The 18,748-nt window shown below is 36.4% G+C and overlaps 2 protein-coding genes across 2 annotated transcripts; both read right to left on the bottom strand.

Annotated features, from left to right (window-relative positions):
• Positions 1-1,765: 1,765 nt before the first annotated feature.
• Positions 1,766-5,390, bottom strand: LOC110707427 (agamous-like MADS-box protein AGL30). Its single transcript, XM_021885451.1, has 11 exons — positions 5,206-5,390; positions 4,467-4,526; positions 4,362-4,380; positions 4,187-4,254; positions 4,042-4,057; positions 3,878-3,939; positions 3,638-3,734; positions 2,988-3,029; positions 2,738-2,865; positions 2,156-2,509; positions 1,766-2,046 (listed from the first exon to the last, which is right to left on the bottom strand). Exons 1-11 carry the CDS (start codon positions 5,388-5,390, stop codon positions 1,938-1,940), a joined length of 1,140 nt encoding a protein of 379 aa, XP_021741143.1. The 3' UTR covers positions 1,766-1,937.
• Positions 5,391-15,161: 9,771 nt separating this feature from the next.
• Positions 15,162-18,519, bottom strand: LOC110714491. Its single transcript, XM_021893023.1, has 5 exons — positions 17,859-18,519; positions 17,663-17,753; positions 16,608-17,598; positions 15,789-15,913; positions 15,162-15,747 (listed from the first exon to the last, which is right to left on the bottom strand). The coding sequence occupies exons 1-5, from the start codon at positions 18,517-18,519 to the stop codon at positions 15,162-15,164; spliced, it is 2,454 nt and encodes an 817-aa protein (XP_021748715.1).
• Positions 18,520-18,748: the final 229 nt, after the last annotated feature.

The following is an 18,748-nucleotide window of genomic DNA, read 5'->3' as shown; positions in this document are numbered from 1 at the left end:
AAAGGATATAGTAGTTCATGGGATTCGTGTTGGGTTTGAGAAGTGCAGAGAACGGTTCAAGAAGGCTAAGGGGGTGCATAGCTTAGGGTTTTAAGCTATGGGCTATTGCTTGGTGTTAAGCAATGGTGAATGGCAAAGGGCTGAATTAAAATGGGCATATCTCATGATCTATAAGTGATATTGAGATGATTCAAGTTGGAGGTGATAGCTCGTCTCAAGATCTTTCCCACGACTGGTCATAAGCTCGATTTGGTCAAGAATCGAGAGAGTTATGGCCGTTTTACGAAGAGCTGTCTGCGCAGTGCGGAAGTTCGACCGAACTTTGAAACAGTTTGGTCGAACCATTTGAAGAAATTGAGCTGCTGGTACTGACTGCCTTGTTCGACCGAACATTTGGCACGTTCGACCGAACCACCCTTAGTTCGGTCGAACAGGAAGTAGGTTCGGTCGAATATCGTGTGTGTCCCTGTTTTCTACGGTTTTGCGACTTAAGCGATGTGGCTTATTCAAGACCGTAGGATTGTTTTATTTTGCCTAGCACTATATATATTCATGTTTTGTCATTGTAAGAGAGTAAGGAGGATGAAGGGAAAGATGTAGAGAGAGAGCGCCTCAATGTAAACCCAAACACTTAGGGTTTGAGTGTTTGAGAGGGTGAGTTGGGGTGGAGCTTTCATGGTGATTGAAAGCTTGTAAACTACATTAATCTACATCAAATTGTTACTCCATAATGGATTGGTTGGTTTTTCTCCCGGTTTTTGGGTTTCCCACGGTAAATTCTCCTTGTCTCGTTTACTACTTGTTTTTCCGTCTTCGTTGTTGTTAATTATCGTTAATCGCAAACTAGCTAGCACATTCGGTTAATCCTTTCAATTCCTGGTAAAATCGGTGTTGGAGAGAGCTACATTGAGAGCCTTGTCTCACCTCATTGCAGTAACGAAGCTGTGAGAGAAGGTTAGGTTGTTTACTACGGAGCACATGGCAGTTAAGTAGTATATACCTCTTGCTTAAGTTGTATTACAGTGTATTTCCTACATGATTGTGGAAGCTCTTGTTGCCATTTCTTATAGACGAAGTCCTCCCATATCATAAGAATTTTGTGATGTTATGTTTATGCATGTATAACACTAATTTCCTTGCTCATGGGAACCTTGCTATGAGTTTCACGTCAGTTAAGTATTTCTCGTGTACTCTTAGGTGTGGACATATGGTGCTAATGTTATATTTTTTCCAAATAGAAATTAAGGAGATTTATCAACTGAGTTAACACTTGCTGTTCAGAACTATAGTGAAGGACCAATCTATTTCATCTTGGATGCATGGGTGAATGTATTCCCACATCATTTATTTCTAAACTTAATTAAACAGAGATTCCAATGTGGTTTACTGCTTTACTCGGTTTAATATAGGTGGATGAACAGATGAGGATCATCAAAGTTGAGTTTTTTTTCGATTGTGGTGAACTGCTTGCACCTGTTATGAAGGGTTTGAAATTAGAAAGTTCTTCCGGTGACATGCATGAGGGCTGCCAAGTTTTAGGAAACACAATTTATGAAAGTTGATGCCTGAATGAAATAATGAAATTTGGACTCATAATTTCTTAGCATCCATCACTCCATCAGTTTACTACTAGCCTACTAGGAAGTAGTATCAAGTAGGAAATGCCAAATGTATTTGTTTATATTATGCAAACAGCAATTCTTTACACTATACTTTCAATTCTTTATGTAGTGATTACATCAGTCTTAAAGATTATAATATAGAGTTGGCTATTCATCCATTCCTATAAACTATGATGCAAATTTATTTATCTAATACAGAAGTGCTCGAGGTGCAAATCACTTCAGCAACATTCACTTATACTGGGGCATACAGGCGCCCATGGTAGAGTTATAGGTATATAGTAAATAAGTAGGATCAGAAAGAATGTCAACTACTCAAGTATTATGGTTTGGAGTATTGTCAAATAGTAGGTGATTGGAATCTCCGGTCATTCTCTCGTACATAGATGGCATTGCAGGAGCAGGAACAATTGATTTCTGCCACCAAAATGAAAAATGATACAGTAATTAGAAGAGCAGGAAGATGGTGTTAAAATGAAAAATCTCTCTGACTGAAGGTGGAAAACAATATCAGGGAGAAGATGGAAAATACCTGGTAGTTGGAAAGGTCTCCAAATCCAAAATCAGCAGGAGTATCTGATAGAAAATTATTGCTGGTGTCAAGGCACGGGAAGGTTTGCTGATAGTTTTTACCAGCATCATAAACAAGAGTGTTTTGTCGTTGGTCCAAACCTAGCACAGCCTGAAGATTGCTACTATCACCTGGCATATTGAGGCCATACGGAAGATATGAATACATCCCGCCAAATTGAAGCCCCTGAAATGCATCCTGACCAATATTATCTATCCCACTTAGTTGTCCGGGGCTGTTTGCCTCCGACTTACTACTTGTGCTTGGACAACCAAAATAGCTGCCAGAAGTAGAACCAGTGCAGCTCTCTATATCCCTGGCAATGCAAATATATTGGAAATTGGATTATTATCAATCAATATCTCACAAATACAAGTAACTGGTTCTAAATTGACAGTAAAATTTGTGCATGTTGTAGACTTGTAGACCTATACAACAAGGCATGCATTGATTATCCAAAATTAATATCTGGATTTTTTGACTCAAAAGCTGTAAACAAAAAAATGTGAGTTTCTTGGTGAAAATTATTCAGACTATGGCTGACCTTTGGGTAGGTAACTTTGGCTCCTGAGTTAGTGCCATATGCTGAAAACTATCACTCGGGGTCCATAATAAGGGCTGAAGCTGTTGTCCACTATTTGCTTGAAAGGGTAGCTGCATGCTCTCTTTTAACTGCGAAACAATAGATAACAAGCACTTACTGTGACTTTTTCAATATGGTGGAGAGATTGAGGGGAGAGAAGGAAAAGTAAAGCTCCCAAAAACTTTTTCTCTAGGTGTATGGAAAGCATTACCTCATTCTCCAGGGCCAAACGACGCCTCTTTTGAAAAATTTCCTGGAATTTTTTCGAGTATTAACTACTTAATCTAGAGTTTGTGAAGGAATAGAGATACAGAAGTTGAAGAAATGACTATTGAATGCTTCTGGTTGTTTACATAATGAACATTGTTTCTTAATATAATTTGTTTGGTTCATTTTTAAACAGAACCTACTTAACACAGTCAGCATGACATTATTAACTCTTAAATGATAGACAGACTAGACACACATCTTGCTGGACATTACACAACTCGACTAGCATAACCTCAAGACCAAACCTGTTGTGACACCAATAAAACATGTACACGACACTTCTTAAATATGCAAAATATTTTTATCTACTGTACACACTAAAATTATACTCATACAACAACCATAGATTAACACATTTGTAATTTAGATATATCACTTTAAAGGAAACTGCTATCACTCTGTTTCAGTTCACCTTGTCTTAAAAAATTAAGTTACAGTTAAACATAGATTAATAATAATGTTGTGCATGTAGTTGTTTGATGTGCAATATCAGTACATGGATTTTCAGATCAAACAAGCTAGTCCTGCCTGAAATTGGGGACGAAGAAGGGAAAGCACCATTATCTTTTTTTATCTAACATGTAGGATTACCTTTTCCCTTTGAATTTGGCCAAGTGACTTCTCAAGTGAATCTTCCATTTGCATCAGAAGTCCAAAATCACTGACACAATCAGGGTTCGTCCAATACCTAAAGGCAATTTCATAAAAAATACTCTGAACAATATACAATCAGAAGTTGTGAGGGGGGGAGATGCAGAAGAGGACAGAATGTGAACATGATCAACTAGCTATATACACCCAGAAGCAGCGCGAGGAGGTTTGAAATATTACCATAGTCTTTCATGAATCTCTGCTAATCTTGTTTGTAGTCTAGACGCTTGGTCAGTCACATCCTGTTGAAAACAATTTTCTAAAGAACCGACCCTGGTTCAAATATTAAAGCGTGTGCAGATCAATCATAGATAAATCATTGAGTACCTGGGTTCCATGCATACCTTAATTGTTGGTTTACTGGTGAAGGAAAAGAAAACACGTAGAAATTAGAAAGGCGAAAAGGGAAAGTATGCATATATTACAACAATTCCAGAATAGGAAAACAAGAAAAATCGGATTGTCAAGTTGCATGATACCATAATATACCTTGAATCAAGAAAATCTTCTATATTTACATCATGTTCTGACTTCTTCCTGTATGCTTTCTTCAGGGCCTAGACTTTCAAAGACGAAACATAAAGCTCTTAAGCAGGCAAAGCTAGCAGCTGTAGAATAACACTAAGAAAATAGACAATTGAAGCATATTGGATGACAGGCTTACTTCAAGACCTTCCAGCTTTCTGTTTCAGTTCAGAGGACAAGGAAAGATAGCTAGGTTAGTATGTAACTTACTTAATTATCAATTTGACAAACGTTTAATTTATACCTTTTTGTCCTCTCCTGTGGAGGTAACTGATTAAGCCTTGCAATAACCTCCTCGATGCTGCTACATAAGAAATTGTGTGCTCAGAAACCATGTAATTACAATCTAAAATCAGCTCCATAACAAAGTTTATTAACAGTGATTTTATTATGTCAGTCTGAACACTAGCAGTTGTTTAACGGATAGATTTAATCTGAGAAACCTCAGACTAACAGTGTAAAGATTTATGAGAAACAAGTTTCTTTTGCTTCAAAGAAGCAGCACAATGATTGTAGCATCAATGCAAAACAAGAAATGTATGTCAAAGCACACAACCAGTTCTTTTTCTAAGGAATAGACGATCCCACCTATGAAGTACGACTAAAAAATGAAGGTCATTAGGTTACTAAATTGTCATAAGTTAAAAGATCAATAAAACCTCAACTGTAAAGTTCTCTGTTACAAGCTTAATGCACACAAAGGTGCTCCGAAGCTCATAATTCCCTCGTTATTTAAAGTTCTTAACACTTCTATTCAACGATTATAAGAATACACAATTATGTTTGCTTAGTCAAAAAGCATCTATCAAGTGGATTGAGTGACAGGACTTTCTGCATAAACCAGAAACACCAAACACAGGTTGATCATATTTGGTCAATAATTCTCACATAAGAAAGAAGGCAACAAGCAAACCTAGTATGTGATTACAATAACTAATGACTGTTAAAATGCATACACCAAAAATGACATAAACTGTAAGTACCTGTGCTTTCCACAACATAAACTAGGTTTGCCACCCGGTGAGAACATGACAAGGGCAAGGTCTATATCACACAATATAGACAGCTCTTGAGCCTTTTTCAGGATTCCATGTTTCCGTTTTGAATAAGTGGCTTGACGACTGCTAGCATTCTCTAATTTTTTTATATCCAGCTTAACCTTTCCCATCCTGCATCATTTACCATGATTCAGATCAACCAGTGAACATCTTAGTTTCTGCCCTGAAGTTAAAATGCATAAACTCAGCCATCCATTAACTAAGAAAGCTGCTATACATCAACATTTCATAAGACTTAATCAACAGTTCCCATTAACTAACTATGTTTCTGAATGCACCACAACATGAGCAAATCAAGAAAGACATGAACACAATAACATTATCCCAATGCCCCTAACAGCGATCCTGTTCTGATATATGAAGCCTTATCCCTCCGATAGTAGAGAGGCTAGTAACCGTAAATGAAATTAACACAGTCAAGGGTCGAACAGAGTTGAGGATTTGTCTTGCTAGCAATAACCACATTGTAAGTGGGAAAGGCCACCTTGTCAAAAGATTATGATGGGAACAGCCTTCAAGAATAGGTGAGTTCTATAACTAAATGTTATTTCATATGTATGTGCTTCGTACCAGTATCTAACATTTACCTTAACCTTGTCAACCTAAAAGCCTTAAGGCCACATTGTCTAAGTCATAAGATGATAATGAAAACATACTCATTGTCAAGTCTTGAAATGATGAAAACAACCTTAAAAGGTCGAGTTCTATATCTAGCTAGCTAAATGATACCAATCTAACATCTACCTTAACCTTGTCAACCTATAAACCGGAAGGCCACATTGTCGAGTCATGAGATGATATAATATTCAGCCCTTTAAAAAGGCAAGTTTTAAATGTTACCAATCTAAGTATCTAACATCTAACTTAACCTTGTCAACCTATAAACTGGAAGGCCACATTGTCGAGTCATAAGATGATATAGTAAGAACAACCCTTTTAAAAGGCGAGTTCTAAATGTTACCAATCGTTAATCTACCTTAACCTTGTCAACTAATATTGTTGAGTAATGAGATGACTTATAAAATTCTCGAATTCTAAAGGTCACCTTGCAACTTGACCTTTGATATTATATAATCATCATTCAAATTTAAACCCAATTTACACTTCAATTTTGCCATGAAAACGTTGATTTTTTTTATTTTTATTTTTTCCTTTTTATAAACTAACGCTTCCATTTATATCCATCCTTGATGTATTCATCCTAATCCAAACAACAAATTTTGATACCCTTTTTCAAACAAACTATAATGTCAAAATACACAATAAATAATTATATGTATACCCATAATAACTCAAGTAATCATTCAATAATAATTAAATTAAAATAAAAAAATTATTTCATAGGATAAGGTAGCAAGTCTAACAACCCATCAAATGCACAAAAAATTAAAATTGGCGGATGATTATAAAAAAAATTAAAAGAATACCCAGAAAAGGAAATACGAGATTGAGTGTAACAAAACGAAATCCAAAAATCTGGGATGAGAGACAAGCACACTGTTAAACGGAAAAAAGGATATAAATTTGTTAGCGAGTAAATACGATTATTTAGAAACGGAAAGAGTAATTTATTAAAGATAAAGCGGGTTTAAAAAGAGTGAGTAAAAGATGGGGGAGGGTTAAGCTACAAAATCGGGTCATCCAGAAAAAACGGCAGAAACGGGATCATACTTTCTCTCTTCATTGAACCCACTCTTCCACCTCTCATTTTCCAACAAAAAGCTGGATTCTTGTAAATTTTAAATTAGATAGATAACAAAGAAAAGGATAACTAATGATGTTACATGATTTGGAAGGCTATGAATCCTATGATTAAAGTTAAAAAATAAAAAATAAAAAATAAATCGAATCTAATCATATCATATCCATATATCACTAATAAGTAAAGTCAGTCTCGCGGTCAGGTCACGAGACAACAACACTTGGCATTTTAGTTTTTCGCCAAGTGTCGCGTTACGTAGGAGATAAATAGGTATTATTGTAACACATATGATGCTAAGTAAGAGATTTTTGTATAAATTTTTTAAGATAAAATTATTGTATAGAGTTTTATTATCGATAGAATTCTAATATTTCATATATACAAAATTAATCATAACTTTTAATAAATATCTTATAACTATATTCTATTTCCATCATCAAATTTGTTTTAAAAAGTTCTTTAAAATAAGATCATTTTATAATATATCTGATAACAAACTTTTATACGTAGCTGACCAAATCGTGTCACCAACTATTACAAGAGTTACTTCGTTAGTGCTATAGGGGTTACTTGATCAGTGTTATAATAGTTACTCAATCAGTGTTATAGATAGGGGTTACTTAGTCAGTGTTAGAGGTTACTCAGTTAGTATTACATGGGTTACTCGGTCAGTTTTATACGGTTACTTCGTCCGACTAGATGGTGTGGCTAGCTGCATACAAAATGCACTGTTATTTAATTTATTTTAAAAAATATTAGAGAATCAGTAAAAATAAGTTTTAACTAGTAAAATTCATTTTCAATAAAAATAATTTAAGTTTAATAAAAATAATTTCAAGTAAATAATAACATAGATATCTATCTACAAACAAAACTACAAAAAGTATTATTATATAAATATAAACCATATGATATAGTATGTCTAAATATCCTATATTATCAGAACGAATTATTTGACCGTATTTAACATTCAAGTGTAAACGTTATCTTAAAATTTTATCAATCATCTGGGCATCGTCCAGACACAAAACTAGTCACTAATAAATAAAGTCGGTCTCGCAGCCAAGCCACGGGATAACGACACTTGGCATTCCAGTTTTTCGCCAAGTGTCGCGCCATGTAGGCGACAAATATGTATTATTGTGATTAGATTAGATATCATGTTATTAGATTGATAGATTCGATAAAATAATTTATAATTCTTTTGAAAAAAATTTATCTTTTTTTAATGATAAAACATATCTAGATCATAGGTTGACATCATATCCATTTGACAATAGAATTTACTTATATCAACACATTATATATTATAATTAATATAAATATCCAATTTACAATAGAGTTTTACTCTTATACGAATAACCACATAATTATAATTATAAATATAGTTATATGATCCATTTGACAATAGAATTTTACTTATATCAACACATCATATATTATAATTAATATAAATATCCAATTAACAATAGAGTTTTACTCTTATACGAATAACCACATAATTATAATTATAAATATGGCTATATATCATATAAGTGTAACTTTAACCTTAAACCGTCTTACAATAACTTAATAAAAGTCCGCCTAAAATTAGTGTATAGAATTATGTACCACCAATTAAAAATGTATTTTCTTAATAAAATTTCATTATTTCAATAGCAACTCTACAACTAAATTCAAGTACTTTAGAAGTGGATAAATATAATAATTATGGGATATCGAATGGATAATAGGAAATTTATCAAATAATTTTATATCAGGGAAGCACAAAATACAATTATTTTTTTATCAACTAACCATTAAACGAAATTTTTATAGCACATAGTTAGCCCATCGGCTTATAGAGTGTAAATTTTTATCAACTAACCATTAAAACAAATTTTTATAGTGTAAATTTTCACAGGGGTTTGGCTTATAGAGGATAGTGGATATAGTTGGCCCATCGGCTATAGTAAGAAATAGATGTGGCACATGATCATTGTTTGGGATTAAAGGACCGTTATTGTTTAAAATCTACGTAGGCAACAAATAAATATTATTGTGACACATATGATGATAAGCAAATAAATGTTTGATAAATTTTTTAAGATAAAATTATTTTATAGAGTTTTATTATCGATATTTTTCTAATATTAAATATACAAAATTAGTCATAACTTTTAATAAATATATCATATAACTCAGTTTTATTTCTATCATAAAATTCATTTAAAAAAGTTCTTCAAAATAAGATCCATTTATAATATATTTAATCACACACATTGATATGTAGCTAGCCACATCGTGTGACCAACTATTTTGAGGGTTACTTCGTTAGTGCTATAAGGGTTAGTTACTTGATCAATGTTATAAGAGTTACTCAATTAGTGTTATAGAGGTTACTCAATCAGTGTTATAGGAGTTACTCAATCAATGTTAGGGGTTACTCGATTAGTATTATAGGGATTACTCGGTTATTTTTATAGGGGTTACTTTATCCGGCCACATAGTGTGGCTAGTCGCATACAAAGCGCGTTGATATTTAATTTATTTAGAAGAAATCATAGAGAATTAGTAGAAATAAGTTTTAATAAGTTATTAAAAATAGTTTTAGTTTGGTAAAAATAATTTTAGTTCAGGGAAAATAATTTAAGTTCAATATAAGTAATTTCAAGTCTATAATAACATAGATATCTATTTACAAACAAAACTACAAAAATACACTATTATATAAATATAAGTGATACGATATTGTATGTCTAAATATTCTACATTATCAAAACAAATTATATGACCGTATTTAACATTCAAGTCAAAAAGTTTATTCTAAACTTTCATCAACCATCTGTGCATCGCTCGGGCACAAAACTAGTAACTAATATATAAAGCTAAACTTTTAGTCACGCCATGAGACAGTGACACTTGACGTTTCAACTTTTCGCCAAGTGTTGCGCCACGTAGGCTATAATTATGTAAGATAAAAAAATTAGTTTAGAGTTTTATTTTCAATAAAATAAGGATAGGTTTATAGGATAAAATTATTGATTTAAAGTTTTATTTTCGATAAAATAACAATATTTTAGAACTTTCAATAAATGTATTTTTAGCCCATAAGTTTCCTAAATTATGAGATTAGTAAGTAAATGAAAAAATTTCCTCAATACAAAATAAAAAAATGGTATAAGTTAGTGATAAGGGTTTGTGTTACTATACTTCAGACAATTAGTAGTTGTAGTACAATCTAATATATCATATCACTAATATATAAAGCCGGTCTCGTAGCCAAGCCATGAGACAGTGACACTTGGCATTTCAATTTTTCGCCAAGTGTCGCGCCACGTAGGCGAAAAATAGGTATTATTGTGACACATATGATACTAAGTAAGCGATTTTCGGATAGATTTTTAAGATAAAATTGTTGTATAGAGTTTTATTATCGATAGAAATCTAATATTTCATATATACAAAATTAATCATAACTTTTAATGAATATCCTATAACTATGTTCTATTTCCATCATCAAATTCGTTTTAAAAAGTTCTTTAAAATAAGGTCCATTTATAATATATATTTAATCACAAACTTTTATACATAGCTGGCCAAATCGTGTCATCAACTATTACAAAAGTTACTTTGTTAGTGCTATAGGGTTACTTGGTCAGGTTATAGTGGTTACTCAATCAGTGTTATAGATAGGGGTTACTTAGTCAATGTTAGAGGTTACTCAGTTAATATTACGGGGTTAGTCGATCAGTTTTATAGCTGCATACAAAATGCGTTGTAATTTAACTTATTTAAGAAAATATTAAAGAATCAATAAAAATAAGTTTTAATCGGTAAAAAATAATTTTAGTTTGGTTAAAATACTTTCAGTTCAGTGAAAATAATTTAAGTTCAATAAATATAATTTTAAGTTAATAATAACATAAAAGTACACTATTGTATAAATATAAGCCATATGATATCGTATGTTTAAATATCCTACATTATCATAACGAATTTTCTTGACCGTATTTAACATAAAATATTATCTTACAATTATATCAACCTGGGCATCGCCCGGAAACAAAACTATCATATCATATCACTAATAAATAAAGTCGGTCGCGCAGCCAGCCCACGAGACAACGACACTTGATATTCCAGTTTTTCGCCAAGTGTTGAGCCATGTTGGCGACAAATAAATATTACTTGTGATCAGATTAGATGCCACGTTAGATTAGATTGGATAGATATGTTTAGGACAAAAAAAAGTATACATAAAATAATTTATAATTCTTCTGAAAAAAATTTATCTTTTTATTGGCAATAGAATTTTACTTATAACAACACACCACATATTATAATTAATATGAATATAATTAACAATAGAATTTTACTCCTATACGAATAACCACATAATTATAATTATAAATATGGCCATGTATCACAATTTTATTTTTTTTACTGTACCATTGATTTACCATTAAAGCTTTTAAATCGGGTATTTTTCATATTTGGTTATGATATTTTTGTATATGTTTGTGATTTTGTTGATGAAATTAATGAAATAAAAAACTACTAAAGTTAGGACACAACAGAAACTATACTATACAAGGGAATCTTGAAGTGAATTCAGATTAATTTTAGCAAAATCTTAGAATTTTACAAATTTTACAAAGCCTCCGTAACCCATTTACCCGCCATAAACACAACAAGTATTAAGCCTATTTCCGAAGGAAAATATCCCTCGGAAAATAGGCAATTTCCGTCGGAAATCGTCATTTCCCACGGAATTCCGCCGAAAATAGCCTGTCGGAAAACCATTCGTCGGAAAAAAGGCCGTTTCCGACGGAATTCCGACGGAAATGACCATTCCGATGGAATTTCCGACGGAACAGTGGCGTCGGAGAATGGTGGCTGGGGGGGGTGGAAAAGTCCGTCGGAGATGCCCGACGGAATGGAGATTCCGTCGGAAATTTCCTCTTTTCCGACGGAAATTATCCGCCGGAAAACTCCCTATTTTCCAACGGAATATTCTGCCGGAAAAGGGGAAATTTTCCGACGGAATTAATCCGCCGGAAATGGGGGTAGTTTCCGACGGAACAATTCCGTCGGAAATGTGGGGATTTCCGGCGGATTTATTTTTCGTCGGAAATCCCAACATTTCCGACGAAATTGTTCCGTCGGAAAGTTCTATTTTTTTTTTATTTTTTTTATTTTTTTGCTTCTATTTCGTCTCTGTATATTAACCTGTTCTTCGCTACTGCAATCTGTTTAAAACATAATAACATTTCATTTGAAAATAAAGCAATTAATAAAAATTAATAATTGTAATTATTACAATCAGTTTTGTTAAATAACCTACATTGTATCTCAAATTATGTACAATACGTGAAAAGAAACAAAAAGCTACATGACGGGAAAAGAAGCCGAGCCTCCCCCACAACCGGGGTCGTCGTCCCAAGGGTCTCGCGGCTGCGGCGGCATCGGCGTGGAACATGTAAATGGAGTGTTGAGTCCGGTCATGCGACTCAACATCTCGTCCATCATTTCTTTGTTCCTCCGCTCAAGTTCCGCCATCTTAGCCTGTACCTGAGCCTGTACCTAGGCCTGTACCTGGGCCTCCATTTGGGCCTGCTGGGCCTGTACCTGGGCCTCCATTTGAGCTTTCACCCGAGCCTCGATCTCAGCCACAACAGATGACGACGGGTGGTACTGCTGAGAGGACCTAGAGACTCGGGAGGATTGATAGTACAACTCAGCACCTCGACCAAGACCCCTTACTCGGCCTTTCTTGTTACGCCCGCCTACTGCATCCCAGTACAGTTCATCCTGGCTTTTGGAAGACTCCTGACTGCTTGCTTCCTCAACCAGTTTATGATATGTTTCCTACAGAAAATTGACGAGATATATTAAGAAATAATGATGTTTCAAGAGAAATGGGCCCAACAAGGGGCCAAAACGGTTCTACCTTGCCTACTTGTCACATTTCTTATCAAACTAACCTATAACTTGCACTAACATACCAATATAGCCTAGTTACAAGTGTTCATGCATTGAAAACGAACCTTAGAAGCATTTCACTAAGTTTTGGGACGATATTCATGATTTTCGAGGAAAAAGGGGCCAAAAAGGCTTCTACCTTGCCTATTTTCACATTTCTTATCAAACTAACCTATAACTTGCACTAACATACCAATATAGCCTAGTTACAAGTGTTCATGCATTGAAAACGAACCTTAGAAGCATTTCACTAAGTTTTGGGAAAATATTCGTGATTTTCGAGGGAAAAGGGGCCAAAAAGGCTTCTACCTTGCCTATTTTTCACATTTCTTAACAAACTAACCTATAACTTGCACTAACATACCAATATTGCCTAGATACAAGTGTTCATGCATTGAAAATGAACCTTAGAAGCATTTCACTAAGTTTTGGGACGATATTCGTGATTTTCGAGGGAAAAGGGGCTAAAAAGGCTTCTACCTTGCCTATTTTTCACATTTCTTATCAAACTAACCTATAACTTGCACTAACATACCAATATTCCTAGTTACAAGTGTTCATGCATTAAAAACGAACCTTAGAAGCATTTCACTAAGTTTTGGGACGATATTCGTGATTTTCGAGGGAAAAGGGGCCAAAAAGGCTTCTACCTTGCCTATTTTTCACATTTCTTATCAAACTAACCTATAACCTGCACTAACATACCAATATAGCCTAGTTACAAGTGTTCATGCATTGAAAACGAACCTTAGAAGCATTTTACTAAGTTTTGGGACGCTATTCGTGATTTTCGAGGGAAAAGGGACCAAAAAGGCTTCTACCTTGCCTATTTTTCACATTTCTTATCAAACTAACCTATAACTTGCACTAACATACCAATATAGCCTAGCTACAAGTGTTCATGCATTGAAAATGAACCTTAGAAGCATTTCACTAAGTTTTGGGATAATGTTCGTGATTTTACCAACATAGCCTAGTTACTTAATTTAAATTTTAGCGACATTAAATTAATGAATTTATTACCGCAATCTCCTTGGACTTTTTGTTTGCCGGAACCTTTCCTTTTCCCGGCACATCCTTGAAGTGCGTTTTCAGGAATAGATCAGCAGCGGATGACAGCCTCCCTTGGTTTTCCGTCGCCTTTGCACATAAATACAAATAAATCACATTAATTTGTAAACTTAATTACTGCAAAACATAAAACATCAAATCTCATATACTGACCATCCGTTTTGCATGCTGTACGACTGATACGGAACCCTGGAAGTGGGTTACCTCCACTTCATTCTCCATGGAACAACCTCTTCGGTTCAGCTTTAACTGTGTGGACCGCTTCTTGTACGTGTCATCAGAGTCAGGAATCTCCATCATCTTCTTGTGCACTTCCTCTGACACCCAATACGGTCTCGCACCTTTCATCTTCTTCGTGACAGTGTAAAACATGTCACGAAGGCGGGTACCGGCCCGAGCTTTAAATGCCGATTGTACCTGACTGTCCAGCTCCGATGACCACGTAAAATTTTGCTGCATAATCAAAACTCGTAAAACGTAACAACAAAATATTTGGGGATTTAAAATAATACTATTTGTACTGGTACATACCCTGAACAAGTTCCACCAATGACTTTTCGTGGCCTCGTCAACCTCTCCATAGTTCCTCCAAGGCGCCGTATAGTGCCCCTAGATCGAACCAGAGACGGCTTTCTTCACTATTTGGTCATCAAACCTGTTTCAGAACAACAAGAAGGCCGTCGGTAGCTTTTGATAATTAGAAATGTGAATCACGAAATGCATATAACAGCTGATGTAATATTCTTACCAGAGCGTGCCCGGGTCTAGGCGTGGCACTACATCCCCTCGTGCGTGCTCCGACTGCCCTGAGCTCCAGGGCTGTGACAGATCCTCATGCTGAGTAAGCAAATCTGGTACCTGAGTGTCACCCAGACCCTGAGCAGTCTCAGAGTCATCCTCAGCGGTCTCGGGGGCCTGCTGACTGTCTGACACATGGCACGAGGGGTAAGGCTGAGATCTTCGTGTCCTCCTCCCCGAGCTATCTCCCTTTCTTCCTTCGGCCATGCTTCCCTACAAAGCAATTCAAGGATCGAACATACAGACATAAATAGGTTAACAGTTACATTCCTCATATCAATCAATACAACTATTCATTACAATCATTTATTATAATCAGTAATATTTTTCATTACAATCACCAAAGCTACTCATTACTATCACTACTGCTACAATGATCACTACTGTTATCATCGGTACTATCATAAAAAACAACAATGTCTTCCTCATCCTCTTCACTGCCCTCTTCGTTGTCACTTGAACCGACGCTTGATTCGTCTTCAGAAGCAGACACAATATCATCGTCCTCACCCTCGGAGACAACAAATGCATGACCATCGTCCCCGTAGTCTGGGATATCATTCGGTGGGCAGAGTGTACTACATTCCCGTGTTTTTGTTCCTTGCAAGAACTCCGGGTCCACAGGAGCATCCACAACGGACCTTTCCTGCGTTTTAAACACAGCCCACCATTGAAACCGATCCCGTTTGAGGCTCGGATATGGTGCATAATATACCTGACCAACTTGATAAGACAGCACGAATGGGTCATATTTGGGGAATTTCTTAGTGTGATTCACCTCAACAAGCTTGTATTGTTCATGTATGTTCATACCCTTACCACAATCCATCCAACTACACTTAAACAAGATGGTCTTGTATTCACGGATCGCACCAGTGTAGACAACTTCAATAATGTCTTGTAACATGCCAAAATACTCTCCTCCATCTTGACTGGACACACACACACACCGTAATTGATCGTGCCCTTATGCCTGCCGTAGTCTTGCGTATGGAAATTGAAACCGCTAACAAATATTCGGCTCCAAGTGCGAACTTTCTTGAACGGACCCATAGCCAAAGCTTGCAACACATCAGATCCTGGTTTCTCTTCAATTACCTATTAGCGGTAAGATAAATTAAAATACGTCATATTTGGATTATTAAAATTGAGCTGGATTGTACATATAAAAGTCCATAATTATCCCTATATTTGAGATTGATCTGACCTTGTCCCTAAACCAATTAGGGAACTGTGTTTTGAATGTCTCCCATGCAACTTCTCTGCGCAAGGTAGGACGGGTGCTAAGAATATGGTCCTCAAACTTCCTGCTACGACAGCCAGAACTTGTTAATGACCGTGAAACTCAGTACACGTGATCATATGATGGAAACAATTTAGTTACTGTGAATTACCTTTTATATTCACCTAATATGCCACTGTTTGATAAAACAAATAAGTGTGCACGTTGAAATTCCTTTTCATCTAACCACCTCAATTTTCCCTCAGTTGACACACGACCGGTGTCCTCCGAAAACAGTTATGGGATGTCATTGGTGTCGAGGGAGGTGTCAACATCAGCATTCACATTCCGACCCAGATCTCGGTTTTTTGTGTCAACTGACAGCTGGAAGTAATTTGAGCAGAAATTTGATATCTCCTCAGTTAGGTAAGCGCTGCATATCGAACCTTCAACACGAGCCTTGTTGCCAATTTTCCGTTTTATATGGTTCAGGAACCTGAAATTAAAGTATATTATGATTTTAAACGGTGAATTTATGACTGCTCAAAAACTAAATCAAGGGTTCATTACCTTTCGAATGGATACATCCATCGATACTGCACGGGTCCAGCTAACTTTGACTCGTACGGTAAGTGAATGGGTAAATGCTCCATGAAGTTGAAGAATGCAGGCGGAAAAATCTTCTCCAGTTTGCAAAGGATCTCGGCAATGTTCTTTTTCCAGCCGTTCCATGTCACTGACTGTGACTGTGTAGCAACACAAGTCTCTAAAGAATTGGCTGAACTCTGTAATTGCATTCCTGACATGAACAGGAAGCAATTCTCTCAATGCGACAGGTAATAACCTCTCCATGAACACGTGACAATCATGACTTTTCATTCCGTGTATTCTACACGCCTGCAGATCCACACATCTGCTCAAATTGGAGGCGTAACCGTCAGGGAATCGCAGGTCACGAACCCACTCACACAATACCTTCCTCTGACCCTTATCGAGGCAGAATGGGGCCTTTGGCATGACCTCATTCCCTCTGTCATCAGCCTGTAGATGAAGTTGCGGTCGCCTACAATATTTGGCAATGTCTTTTCTGGCCGAAGGTGTGTCAGAAGTTTGTCTTCTCACATCCATTACAGTGTGAAAGATTTTATCAAAGAAGTTTTTTTCAATGTGCATGACATCTAAGTTGTTACGAATCAGCAAATGCTTCCAATACGGAAGCTCCCACAGGCAACTTTGCTTGAACCACCCTTTCTTTTCCTTTTTCAACTCTTGCAGTGATTCGGGCCCATCCGTGGCCCTCGAAAGGTCTTTCACACACTCCCAAAGTTCCGCCCTTGACATGATGTGCGGCGGTGCGCCTTTTTCAACTCTGTTTCTGCAAAATGTTGTTTTACTTTTTCGGAAAGGATGATCTGCAGGAAGAAATTGACGATGACTATCAAACCACGAAACTTTTCCGCCATGCTGCAACCAAAATGCCTTGCTTTTTTCCATGCAGTACGGGCAAGCCTTCTTACCAGCCGTGGACCATCCAGACAACATACCATATGCAGGGTAGTCACTAATGGTTCATAGGATGGTTGATCTCAAATTGAAATTTTGCTTCTTTGATATATCATAAGTACTTGCGCCAACTTCCCACAACTGTTTCAGCTCTTGTATCAGTGGTTGCATGTACACATCTAAATTTCCCTTTGGGGTTTTTGGGACCAGGGACTATCAGCGACAAGAACATGAACTGCCTTTTCATACACAGTGAGGGAGGCAAATTGTATGGGGTCAAAATCACGGGCTAACAAGAGTACTGACCCCCGAACTTACCATGAGGAGAAAAACCATCTGTACACAGCCCTAATCGAACATTCCGTGGATCCGAGGCAAACTCTGGGAAGCAGGTATCAAGCTGTCTCCAAGCTTCAGTGTCACTAGGGTGTGCCATCGTGCCTTTGACACGAGGATTATTTGCATGCCAACTCATTTCCTCTGAAATGTTCTTCGTTGCAAACATCCTTTGCAACCTAGATGTGATCGGGAAATAAAATAGCGCATTCTTTGGAACCAAGCTGCCTTTGAAAGTTCTTTTGTATCGATCACTGCCACACACTCTACATGTAGGAAGCTCAGCATCCTCTTTCCAAAACAACATACATCCCTTGGGGCATGCATGAATTTTTTCATGCGGCAGCTCCAACCCCTTAACAACCTTCTTAACATCGTAGAATGTCTCACCCAACCGGTTGTTGCCAAGGATCGCTTCTGTCAACAATGAAACGAACCCATCAACACACCTGTGCGGCAAATTGTACTCACACTTTAAGCTAGTAATTCTTGCCGCCACCTCCAAAACCGACATCGAACTCCCTTCATACAATGGATGTTCAGACGCCTTCAACAAATCAAGAAAACGCTTTGCTTCAGCGTTAGGCTCCTCCTCTTCAGTACCCGATCGATCATAATTATGACCAATAGCATCCATAACCATATCACGATATTAATTTGATTGGCCTTCTACCGAGGATTCAGGTAACCCTTCCCCTTGACACAACCACTCCCAATAACGAGGAGTGAATCCCTTGCTGTACAAATGAATTCTTACTGTGTCCGGATCCTGAAAATGTCTGTTATTGCATTTAACACAAGGACACCTATATTCATTCTTTGCAGTCTCACGATGATCTTCGCAAAACTGTATGAATTCCTCTACCCCTTTC

Source organism: Chenopodium quinoa, unplaced genomic scaffold (assembly GCF_001683475.1).
Source record: "Chenopodium quinoa cultivar QQ74 unplaced genomic scaffold, ASM168347v1, whole genome shotgun sequence".
NCBI lineage: Eukaryota > Viridiplantae > Streptophyta > Magnoliopsida > Caryophyllales > Amaranthaceae > Chenopodium > Chenopodium quinoa.
Note: the sequence above shows the minus strand (reverse complement) of the source record. Positions and strands in the feature narration are given on the sequence as shown.

Bases quoted from the DNA above. Each gene is read 5' to 3' on its own strand.
- LOC110714491 (XM_021893023.1), bottom strand. From the start codon at position 18,519: ATGGTTATGGATGCTATTGGTCATAATTATGATCGATCGGGTACTGAA. The intron at 17,599-17,662 runs GTACTTATGATA...ATGAACCATTAG, and splicing joins GTTGTGGGAAGTTGGCGCAA to TGACTACCCTGCATATGGTA. The intron at 15,748-15,788 runs GCATAAGGGCAC...GTGTGTGTCCAG, and splicing joins CATACGCAAGACTACGGCAG to TCAAGATGGAGGAGAGTATT.
- LOC110707427 (XM_021885451.1), bottom strand. From the start codon at position 5,390: ATGGGAAAGGTTAAGCTGGATATAAAAAAATTAGAGAATGCTAGCAGT. The intron at 3,030-3,637 runs GTAATCCTACAT...AAAAAATTCCAG, and splicing joins GCCAAATTCAAAGGGAAAAG to GAAATTTTTCAAAAGAGGCG. The intron at 2,047-2,155 runs GGTATTTTCCAT...TTTTTCATTTTG, and splicing joins GGAGACCTTTCCAACTACCA to GTGGCAGAAATCAATTGTTC.